Here is a 12,669-nt window from a genome sequence, read left to right on the forward strand (position 1 = left end):
AATTTCAACAGAATCTGTTGATAGCTTCTATTGCAGCATATGGAGAGTGATTTGTAATCTGCTTGTAATGCAGCTTGTCGATTTAATGTGGACACAAGGTCATGATTATAGGTGCAAAATATTTTTTGTAAAACCACAGAGCAGACCAATTTTTGATGACATATACACATGTTTATCCCAAACTTTGTCAAATGAGTGTTTTACTTTGTGGTTGTAGGCTCTGTGAGGTCAGTCAGGTCTAATGTTGATGTCTAGCAGAGCTTGTCATTGGCTGTTTGTACCTTCAGGCTTCCCTGTCACTGTATCTATGTGTCTAACAGCGACAGCCGTGGTTGGTGCTTACTCGGCTGTTATAGTCTGTTTACTTGGAGAGAGGGACACAGGGAGAGAAACAGAGAAGAGCTCAGGGTGTGTGGTGGGTGGAGTTGCTATGATGCTGTTTCTGGTGGCAGTGGAGGGTGGAGGAGGTGTTATTTTAACTTCTGCCTCTCTAGGGGCATTGATTGTTGTTATCCAATGCAATATTGCCTTTATTATGAATATTTGGAATCAATGGTAGATTAAACAAGGTGTTCTGTTGAAGGTGTGTTTATCATGGTGCATTACCCTATAAGTGTTATTGTGGAATTAGGCACCAAACACAGTCATTTGCCTGACCTGAGACATTCAAACTTGACTTTAGCATTCTAGAAAGTGCCTCACCAACCACAAAATTAATCAGACTTTAATACAGCTCCTTACCCACTGGTTTAACGGCCCTGATCCAGACCTTGGTTAACCAATTCAATTATAGAATGCATTTATTTTCAAGTTACTTTAAAAAAAACACAGATGTTGAGCACATGTCCCAGAACTGCTTAGATACAAACTGAAAGTGACTACAGATGCTCGCAAGGGTTAACATGATGTTGGATGCATGCTGCACAGTTTGGCCATGGCTGCCACCTCAAGTGTACTTAAGGTTCTTTTTTGTCCTTTTCTGCTACTGCAGCTTGACCCACCACAGTTGACTACCCAGAGTCACACAACACAATATTTGTGGTGCAGACTCATCCCTGCCTTCTTGTGTTGCAATTTAGAGTTGAATTAATTAACAATAAGTCAGTAAATCAATTTCTTTGTTCATCACATAGGCTTAAAAATGGTAAAGTAACTAAACAAAAAGTAGTTACTCAATTTTTGGACCAAAAGCACGAGCTTGGATGAAATGAGCTGTGATTTTATAATGACTTCGCACAGTTATGACAGAGGTTTGTGATCTCTGTGATACAATAACAGTTTTGACAATTCACATTACAGCAAGGAAAAAAAGAAACAAAAGCTGTGAAAGATAATCATTTGCATTTGACATATAATTAAGTTTCTAACTTTTCACTATCATATGCAGCATGTTGGACTGTCATAAGCCATATTTTTTCCACACATGCACTCAAAAGAACTTACAACTGCCCCTGAGTCTTTCTCAGTTTATCACTAACACATGCATCTTACAGTGTGAGGATGTCCCTATCCTGAGACTCTGCATGGACATTCTGGATTTCCTCAAAAACACTAATAAACAATAAATGATAGAGTTTTATAGATTATATCTGGATTTTACATCAAAGGTTAGGTAATTTGCTTTGAATGTTGGGGGAATTCATATTTAGGGGGGGTGTTAGAGTAGCTTTGAAATTTTTAGGTACTTTCATGGATATTTGGGGAATTTATTTTTATAAATTTGGGGAGGATGGAGGTTTAATTGTAGATTTTGGTGGAATTTCCGTACAAATTTTCCCTGAATTTTCAAGGAAATGTAATGGATTCTTTAGGATATTTGGGGGAATTTTACTTTATTTAACGTTGATGAGGGAAAATTTATTTGTAGATTTTAGGGAATTTGGGGGGGGGGTCAGTGTTTTTTTTTGGGTGAAAACTGAGTCCTTTTCAAAAACAGGGATTATGTTTTATGCTTATCAGGTCCTACTTGTCTCAAATAAGTCAGAAAACTAAAAATGTATTCCAAACAAAAGCACAAGTCTCATGAGGCTATCATGGTTGCATGCCGGTTGCAGATGTAAGCATTGTCAGCCCCTCCTACTTTCCCAAGGTGACCTTTCTTGAATGTGTCCCTCTGCATTCACACATCAGCTCATCTGATTTTATGCAGAAAATTTGCAATGGGGCTGGCAGAAAGAAGGCCAGGTAAAGTTGGGATAAAAAATTAGGGTGGTGTCATTCACACAAACAGCTTTTCCCCTAAATCTTCTGCAAACTTTCAAGATTTTTTATTTTATTTTATTTTTTTTTTGCATGTGAATAGGGCTTAAAGTGACATCTTAATACAGACTTTGATTCAGGCAGATTTGCTGAATAAGACATTAAGTCCTGCCAGTGGTTCCTTTCCAGCATGTCATTCCTCACTCTCTCATCCTTGTTTACAACCCTATCTACCGTCCTCTGTTACAAAAGGCATAAAAAGCCCAAAAATAAATGGAAAAAAGTGATCATAGTCCTCTCTCTATCCTTATCTTATCTTTTAGTTTATAGAGTAGTGGTTTTAAAAGCAGGTCTAAGGTCATATTATGTTAGTTGTGCTCAAATCAATATTTGCTTATTGAATAAGCATATATTGTTTAGTCTGCTTGTTTTGTCATCTCATAACTTTCTTTTGATTTTGCACATCTTCTCAACTAAAGATAGTATAAAAGGCTCTTGGTTTTAAAAGTGAAGACACTCTCTCTGCGGGGCAATCAGGTAGCCATCGCCCAATCCACTACACTTTGTTAGTTCCTGGTCCCATTAATTATATAACAGGAACAATTGGCAGAAGATATTTGGACTGAGATGTAGCAAAGCAGTTTCAGTGTTCAGCTCTAAATGTGGTCACCTCCTGCTATAAAAAGCAAGTGATGGCACAAATGCTTAAAATAAGACTTTATAAAAGAAGTCCACAAACCAATGGGCTGCACCCCACTGGCTATGTGAACTTCTTTTATAGACAGCATGTGCTTAGAAACGCAAGTCTGCTCCAGTCTTGAAGAAAACTCTACATTTGATTAGAAACTTGACCAATCCAATGGTCAGAGACAGATGTGAAGAACATATTGGCTCTTAACACTCCAAAGAACTGTTCAAGAGTTTAACCTCTGATTACAGAACACAGACTTACACCTCACATTAAAGCACACAGTGTGTACGCACACACAAATTTGTTCCCACTTGCCCTTGCCCCACATCTCTTTTTGGCCAGCTCTGGTTTGCTCTGAAGGGTTTAAGGCAGCTGTTGCTGAGGGAGGAGGAGGGGGGAGTAATGTTGGGGGGGACGGTGGGTTGAGGGAGGAAGCTGACAGAGATCTGTGGCAGTCGGCGAGTCACATTGCTGTGCCTATCACTGCCTTTCCCTGATTCATCATGACAGAGACAGAGGGAGATTGACCAAACGAGAGAGAAGCGAAAACAAAGGGGAGAACAGAGGAAGAGAAGTGAATACACTCACAGACAACAGGACTTTTTTACCCATAACACACTGTGATCATGGCGGCTGGGGATGATGGCGATGGTAAGTGTGTGTGTTTAATCTCATCTGGCTACGGATGCTGGCACTCAGACAAAGGCTTGTCAGCATATGGTTTTAGATCGAAATCAGCTTAAACTCAAAGTGCTTTCACCCTGAGTGCTCCAGCTCAGACCGAGGCTGCATCTGCAAAGGGAAGGGAAACGGGTGTCCAAAAGTGTCTCTATAGCATTGCATTGTTTGTGCTGAAGAGCATGTGTGCATTCTAGTGATTCCTTCAAGTTCAATTAAAAGAGTGGACATATTAGGGAGGGATGGTCATTCGTGATACAAGCGACCGGAGGCCTTACTTGAATCCAAGATACCAGCTACATGGTAAAGTATGCACCTTACTTTAGACAACCAAATGTTTAGTGAACATATTTAGTTGTAACTCTGATCTCCGTTTACTCTAGTTGTCAAATTGGAGAGAGCATTTGTCTCTCATTCTTGTTTTTTTTATGTGTATTTATTATTCAGAGTTTCGTAGAAAGTTATGGGATATTTCCTCTGAATGTCTTCCTTTGATGTTTGGGGTTTTGGGGAAATTTTGGTTCATTTTCATGGATTTGTGAAATTTCTGTATAGATTTTGGGTAATTTGACTGGGACTGGTGGTGGTGATGTGTGTGTGGGGTGTGGGGATTTTGACTGTGTGGTCAAAATCACAAAATTAGTGTCAGTATACCAAGATATGTAACTATTCTGTAAGAAAAAACATATGTTGCCTTTTCGTAATGTTAAAAAAATGCTCAGAGTTGGACACAGTTTTGATTATTTTGTTTTTGAAACAGCAAAATTAGCACTTACTTGTAATTGTCTACCTTTTGGTGGTGTCAACAAAGTAATCAATATTTATCTACATCATTCACTGTATCAGTGTTAGAAAGATCTTGTCCATGAACTATCCATACCAAAATGTGTTTTTTAAGCGACCATAGAACATCCCAAAATATTTTATTTGTGTGGTCAGTTGTATCAGTTTCTTCTTAGACATGCACTAACATGATTGTTCAGTAGACTAAAACAGTGGTTCTCAACTGGTATAGTGCCCTCACCCACCACCACTTCTTTTACAATGAATAACAACCAAACATCCTAAATTTATCAACCATATCAAACATTTTGAAATAAAGATTGGGCAGTTTAGATTTAAAATAGATGTGATTGAACAAACTAACAGACATAACCTTCAAAATAAAACTACATTAAAGACTTTTTTACCACATATTTCTTTCCAGGCACGCATCTGTGACCCACTGAAAATGACTTTGTGACCACTTTTTGGGTCCAAACCAAACTATTTATATATTAGTATTCTTTGTTGCTACCAGTTTTATGAATTTTGTCTTCATTTTGTTTTCCACTTCTCAAAAACTTTAAGTGTATTTAAGTAAAGTGAAACGACAGTGTAATTTTCAAGTTTTTTTCTGTTTAGTATTTAATTTTATTTCCATTACTGTGCTTGAAATCATGATACAACTCCCCAGCAAGAATAAATAGCTACCAACAGTACCGACAGATACCACTAATGATACAATGTCCTGTTAAAAACTAGATTTAGCAGCTAGATAAAGTAGAAGCCAGCATGAGATTAACTGAACACAACAGATAAACATTAGTAACTTATATCTGTTCATGCCCCATAATTTGGCAGATGGCTAGAGTTTGTAAACAGATCCAATATCAGCTGATACTGATGTAAGCTGCTGCATCTGTGCACCCCTAGTATAGACCAAACATAATAAAACTGAAACAAAGAGAAAAGCTAGTGACATTGATGAGATTCCTTTTTCAGGTTTGTACATGTGTCAGTGTTGGTTTATATGTATAGTAAAGACACGTGTTTCTGGTGTTTGTGTATAAAAGTAAAGTATGTCAGTGCTGCTGGCGTAGAGGTTGGTGTGTACTTAATGTTATTTGGTTTGGTCTGAAAATGCATGTGAATCCAAACACACACACACACACACATACCATAGAAGCCCAGAGATATGGGGTGCCCAATAAACTGACCATCAGTAGCAGCTTTCATTGCTTGCATAGTACTTCAGTGTTGACAGGGACTAACACACACACACACATGCACTCGCTCTTGCAGACATGCTCATTCTGCTTCAGTGCATCTCCTGCTCTGCAAAAGGAAACCATGACCCCGTTTCCAGGCTGGGCTGGTTGCCATGGCAAAGCTTTTCCTCTGAATATTATGGTTTATCTCTCTCTCCCTGGCTTGCTCTCCCTGACTTGGACTCATATTATATCTATGTGTGTCCGTGCGTGCGTGAGCTTCCTTTAAGGAGCTCAATTTCTCTGGCCTGGCTGGAAATGGTGCAGTCTGTCTCTTATTAGAGAATCCCAGCCTAAACCTCAAATTTGTCTCTCCCTCTCTCCCTTCTCTGTTATTATCTGTCACAGAAACAACTGGATGGTTGAAAGAAGAACATCTTGTTTCTTATGTTTTCTAATCAGTGCCTACACATGAAAAAATGTATAAAGTTTTTTCCCCATAAAATAACTACCTTTGAATTTATGCTTCATTAGTTTGTTCATAACAACATCCTCCTTTTTACTTATTAGTGGCCTATTGCTATTGCATCCTTAAACATGGTTTGATTTTCAAAAAAAAAAAGCCACTGTTGTTGGTTAGATTTCTTTTATAATTCTGACTTTATTTAAAGAAATGGAGCTTGTTGGAAAAGGTACGAAAACAACTGATCTGTAGCATTCTACATTTTTGGCATCTTTCTGTTGGGACACCAAGTGTACCTATCCTATCCTATTCTATCCTATCCTATCCTATCCTATCCTATCCCCAGCTAGACTCGCTGCAGGCAGTTGGTTGTTTAAAAGAAACTTTAATTCCTGGTTGATGGCAGTAAGGACAAACATGACAATTGCATGTTTTTGTACTGAGCTGAACAGCTTGTTTTTTTTGTTTTGTTTTTTTTTGTTTTGTTTCGTTTTGTTTTTTAAGGAAAGGCAATATACTTTTAGGAAATATAAACCTTGTGGAGGACAACAAATTAAGAGCTGCTGTTGTGATGTGTTTTTCCCAAATGAGCCAGGAAGAAGGGAGTCAGCTCCTGTTTTAGGGTAAAAGACTGGCTCTTTTTACAGAGCTGCGCCAGATGATCCAGATCTGCAAGAAGAGGCATAATGCTCATTTCTATGAGTAAGGCTGGAAGGATATTGGCTGTGAAACACAAGTAAGATCAAGATTTTCTGTACCAAACTGTACTGAGTCAAACAGGACCACTTGGTAGAAACTAAGTCTAGTTTCATACTGACTTACATGTCTTGTTTTTTACTTCAGGGCCTGTGCTTTTTGTGGTCTTTTGGCCCAGTCTATGCAATGATGCCTGTGCTCCTCTGTTGTTAGACTCATATGAAGTCTAAATTCAATGTCAAAGTATTGTCTATGTTTACATGAGACTCTGTACATGGTCACCTGAATCCTAAGCGAGAATTTGTAGCATTGCCAGGCTTTCTGTGCAGTAATTTCTTCATTCCTTAAAGGTATCTTGTTGTGCTCTAAGTTAAATGTTGAGATGTTCAGCTGTAATATAAGCAAAGATGTTGGACAGTCCCCCTGCTGTGTTCTACACTTTCTGTCTCTGATACTAGTCAAAGTTTGAGTAGAATAAGGACAGAGTTTGTGCGTCACGCTCAAGAGTACACAGATCTTGCTGGTCAAAGTAAGATATGCATGTCATCACATAATCTTATGACCCGTTAAGCATATCAAGATTTTGTCTTCACATTTGTTGAAATCAAAGAACAGAGTCAAAAATGCTGCTTCTGGATGCTGTTTCAGTGATTTATCTGTTTGGTCCTAAAACCCTCTGGTTTTCTTTGAATTAGCTTTGCCCTTTCCATAAATGACCAGTCAAGCGAAAGTATGCTGTAACAAGTTCTCTGTATTCAAGCTTTACTGTATGGCTACTGTTGCACAGAGTTGTGAGCCATTGAAGACTTTACTTGACTCAGCTGAGGTCATGATGAGCATCAAAGTCCTGATATTTTTTTTGTCTGGAATTGTCTGGAGATAAGTAGGACCTGATAAGTCAAAACGTCAGCCTTGTCATTCGACAGGAATTTCTGTGAAATTTTACTTTGCACCATCTACACAAATTCCCTGGAATTTCAGAGAAATCACTTCAAAGTTCTGTGAAAATTCTTGAACATATTTTTAAAGTATCCCATAGAAATTACCCTAAAATGTTTTAATATTCCACAAATGTGTCAGTGAAACTTTATCATAAGATGTAAACATTCCAATCAAAAAATTATCCACCAAAAATCTGTTCCAAGTCCCTATAAAGTGAAAAAAAATATGTTTTTAGGTTTGTTGTTTGACAGGCCACTGTGCCATTAACTACCAAGCCAAATTTCAGACATTAAAATAATAAGGCAGTAAAATCTGCTCTATAATGGTGTAGGCATGTTAGTTGAAGCCACACCCCGCATGAGAGATATGATCCTTTTAAATAAAAAAATGCTGCAGTCTGAATGGTGGAGGAATCATCTGTTTGCTATACTGCTATGTAACAGTTTCTTTTCTTAATCCACTGGAGAAGCAATCACATTGATGTCATGACAGGCAGTTTACAGCAAAAGAGTCTCGGTTTCATTTCTCATCCTGTATTTGAAACACAATACTTTTAATGATTCGTAGGCTACCGTTGCTGATGGATTTGGAAATTTACCTTATATTGAACAAAAACACAGCATGTAACTGGCTGTTAATTTTCGATGAAGGCAGTCACGTTAAACAACAAAATTAAACCCAGCCAGGAAAGAGGTGAACAGCTTTCTAAGTGCAAATCCAAAATTCAGTCACACACAGATCTCAGTATTTTTCACATGCTTACAGCAATCTTATTCTAACATATCTAGTTTGATAAGACACAAAATTTGGATTTCAGTTTAAAGGAATTTTATATTCCTGAAAATGTTCAAGCAAATTCACAAATTTCAAAGCAGTTTCACCCTGGAATTTCTTAGCAAATCCCCAAACATTTGCAAGTACATTGCCAAAAATTCAAAGAATTTGACAGAAAATTTCCCAAAATCCAAACAAATTTCCTGAAATTTCTATAAAAATTCATTCAAATTTCAAAGAACCCCCTGATTCCCAATCAGATTTATCCAAACATCCAGACAAGTTTCCCAAATGCCCATGAATGTGGCAAATAAATTCAAAGATTATTTTCCTACTACTTCTGATGAAATTTCCCAAAACAGACTAACATATCCCATAATTTTTCATGAAAATACTTGAAAATTTCCAAGCAAATTCCCCAAAATATCCATTAACAAATTATGCAAATTGCTTAAACATCAGTGGACATCCTTGACAATTATCTCAAAAATTTTTATACGAATTTGTACTATGTTGTTGGAAAGCCAAGTTGTATTGTCCTCATATGTATATGCAGGATCTTAGGAGGTTGAATATACTCCTAAAAATAACAAGCACATTTTTAGTTCACCATAGAAGTTTGATTTTTAATGCTACATCCTGATTAAAGGCCCAAACATACTCGGGCAGACTCAAATCAGACGTCCACAAGGCCCGTGTGTGCAAAGCTCAAATTTTACGACCGCGCGGACTCCGCTCCACGTGCTGGTGTCACACAAACACTGCTTGGCATGTATTTTTCACATCGACCCACACTAAATGTGACACCGACCTGCATTTTGTTCCTCTGTGCAGCGTTGATGGGTGAGCAGTGACTCCCAGAGTGGAGGAGTGGGGCTAGGTGCCCAACCAGATCATCAAAGTTTTCACATGTCATTTGGAAGTATTGAAAATGTTTTTCCATGTCAATACTTCGCATGTCCTTCACCAACATGGCATACTCCCCTTCCTCTTCTCTTGTGGCATTTAATGGCCGTACATACCACCGTCTCTTAAGTTTATTGCTTTGCAAAGCCAGCAGGCTTCGTCAGTGTGGGACACCATGACAGAAAAATGTAAACAACGCGCAAGGGTTGTGGGAAATGTAGGATTTCATGGAAATTTCACAGGAAACTACTACACAGCAGTTTGCTCGACTATGAAAGCTATGGAAAAAAAAAAAAAACATTATTACATTAAGTGTCTGTGTCCAGTTTCTCATCAGGTTTTCACTGATGGATTTGTCTGTTGAGAGCAGAGCCAGTGCTGCCATCATGTGGCCACAACTGACAATCTGTTTGCGTGTGAAGTCTGTGTGTTTGTGTTCACAGATTTGGCATTTAATCACTAAAGTACTTCTGCGAGAGTGTATGACCTTGCATGTAGATTATAATTTTTTTTTAGGCTGGGAAATGCTGTGGGATTATTCCCACACGGATTAGGGATTGACCCACTGAGGCCCTGCTGTGTGCTTTTGCAGATGTTTTTAGACTTGTATTATTTTGACCCCTGACTCAGTATTTCTGGACAACTGATCAGGTCTATGTATGTAAGCCAATCCTCTCTTGTCATGAGTCGTCTTCTGAAATGGAGAGAGGAGGAAAATCTCAGCCTGGAGTTTCCATGGCAACACTGCCTGGTACATGGCAGAGCTGATATCTCTCACAGAGTGTGCATGTGTTTGTCTGCTGTGTCTGTTTCTTTTAGTGTGTGCGTATAAACTCATAATTTGCATGTTGTGCCGTATTATCTGGTCGTGCATGAGGAGCCTCTCATCCACATATTAGCAGAATCCGTCTTAATTAAATTAAACCCGCCTGGAGTCAGTAAATAAACAGAAATATTAACTGTAGATTAAAATAAATGTAATATTTGAATGTGCACAAGGAGGCTTACTGAACATTTTTATTCCCCCTGTTTGTTGCTCTATTCATTTCAGAAGCTGGCAAGCACAGGTCGCCATAGCAACAGCATGAGTGCAGTCTGCTCTCTACAAGGCTCTCTCTCTCTCTCTCTCTCTCTCTCTCTCTCTCTCTCTCTCTCTCTCTTTCGCTCGCTCGCCTTTGCCCTTCACCCAGAGACATCATTTACTCCCATGGGGTCTGACTAGACAAAATAATAATGCTAACAGCGATGCTAATCAATGCTAAGACCCTCAATGCATGACTGAGTGTTGCTAATTGTCCCATGGGTTTTGTAAGAAAGCAATTAAACTCTCTTGACTGATGTCTGATACTATGAATACATTTCTATAAGTACCTTGCACACGAACCAAACTGAATGAAAGAGCCAGTTTTATAAAGGTTTTGATTCAGTTAAAGGGATCTTGTAGTCTTATCTCAAGTTAATGTTGATACAGCTGGTCTGTTTGCTTCTTTGCTGTAACTTCATGATTGAAAACAAAAGTGTTATTCATGTAGTCTCTATTTAATATTTCGGATTGTATCCAGGCTATCAGGGAGTTTTATTAGCGTGTGTGTTTGTTTACATAGTTTGTTACTCAAGAGCACATCAGTAATGGCGATAAAGGAGGTGCAAAAGTTTCTCCAGAAATATTTGGCCCTTTCAGGTGTTTGACTTGCAAGCATGCTACTCCACCTTTTAGGCCATCACAGCAAAAATGTGTCCATACATTCCGCCATGTGGTAAATGTTTAAGTGTTTTTGTGATATTTTGGCAATGAAAGTAGTTATTTTGTTTATTGATTTTTTATTGTAAATCATTATTAAAGTAGTCATGACTATAATTTTTGCCATAGTCGATCAGCCTCACTGTGTCCTTTGACAACACAATACACACAAGAAAATGTCCCAGTCCAAATACTTAGTGACAACACTGTCTGAGTGAGAGTGGGAGGGTCAAGACCTCAAATAGAGAGGTGTGGTCTTCAGCCCCCTCCCTCTGTTCACCCTATGATCCTTTGTTCTTCAGTGCCTCTTAAGACAAAGATGGAGGGATTTACTAAATGTGTTGTCTGGCAGGTAAACGTAGTGGCATAAAAACTGTGTTAAAGGTCACTGACAGTTATGTTTGTGTATTTGTGAGAGGATGACGAGTCTGTGTTGATAGTGCTAATGAGTGTAGGTTAGCTGGTCTGGCGGCGACACAGAGAAGCCCTGGCCTTTTAATATTCCTGGGGTGTCTGTATGTGTCTCTCCCTTTCTCTCCCATCACACACACATTCATAGTCCTGCCTCCGCACTGGCTGCAACAGTATGATGTCACCTCTGCTCTGATTGGCTGTGAGGCTGCTGAGGGAAAGAGGAGGGGAGATGCTAGGAGAGGGAGAGGGAGGAGAGAGAGAGAGAGAGAGTGAAAGAAAATGCCGGCACTGGTATGGGTGGAGGGATTTTCGGACAGTGATGTGCGGTGTCTATGTGTGTGTGTAGACCCGATGTGAAGTGTGTCTGAGGTTTGTGTGTGTTTGTTTGTTGGGGTACGGCTTGGAGAAGAGGGGGGACCCCAATACCACGCCCTCCTAGAAGTATGAGGCGTCTTATCTGCCAGCGGATCTGTGACTGTGAGTGCAGGGATGGACCTGGGTGTGTGGATGTATTTTAGTGTGATAAATGATGATAAATAACGGTAATATCTGCTTTTTTACATGATGAGTAACTATGTTGTCAACTTGAAACAATAGGTGGTGCTTTAAGTGTGAGCATTTAGCTTGTTTGTACTCACTTGCATGCTTGTCAATACATTGTGCATGTTGACTGTGAGTGTATGGAGGTAAGTTGATGTATGAGTCAAGGTGTTGGGTGGTGGCTTTGGCGCATTTCTGCACGGCTGGTTGTCAGAGCGACCAGACTGCGACTGCATTCCTATGCCAACACTTTCACCTCCACTGTGGACTAAGGTGTGTGTGTGTTGCTTCGTTGTCCACAAGTGTCTTGACTGTCATATTTGAAATCCTGCATGGTTGTAAGTGTGTCTCCGGTTTCACTGTTAGCTCTAGCTAGCTTTATTTCTGCTAGCATACAGATTGAGTATTTGAGTTCCAGATAGTTATGTCAGTCATTGGTTGCACAAGTGGGAACCTTGATTGTTTTTTTTTGTGTTTTTGGGCTCTTTGAAGTGATTGTATATGCGTGGGTTTGCCTTTTTTTCCTTCTTTCCATTGGTGTGTTTGTAATTAGTATTGATTTAGTGATTCCTGACCAAGCTCTCTGTAGACCACAGCCTCCCCCATTCTCTGCTTCTCATCTGTACTTTTCTTTCCAGCCTTCAAATAGCCTTCG

The 12,669-nt window shown here is 39.1% G+C and overlaps 1 protein-coding gene across 39 annotated transcripts in view; it reads left to right on the forward strand.

Annotated features, from left to right (window-relative positions):
• Positions 1-12,669, forward strand: part of clasp2 (cytoplasmic linker associated protein 2) — an 88,126-nt gene that overhangs the window by 30,878 nt on the left and 44,579 nt on the right. Inside the window, exon 1 of one of the 39 annotated variants that reach the window (XM_041808668.1) lies at positions 3,482-3,541. The exons of the other annotated variants lie outside the window; for them this stretch is intronic. Coding sequence (XP_041664602.1) covers positions 3,517-3,541 — 25 coding nt within the window. The 5' untranslated portion in view covers positions 3,482-3,516. Of the gene's footprint in view, positions 1-3,481; positions 3,542-12,669 lie in introns of those variants that run through there. 39 annotated transcript variants of the gene reach the window in all.

This window comes from Cheilinus undulatus, linkage group 16 (assembly GCF_018320785.1).
Source record: "Cheilinus undulatus linkage group 16, ASM1832078v1, whole genome shotgun sequence".
In the NCBI taxonomy this organism is placed as follows: Eukaryota; Metazoa; Chordata; class Actinopteri; order Labriformes; family Labridae; genus Cheilinus; species Cheilinus undulatus.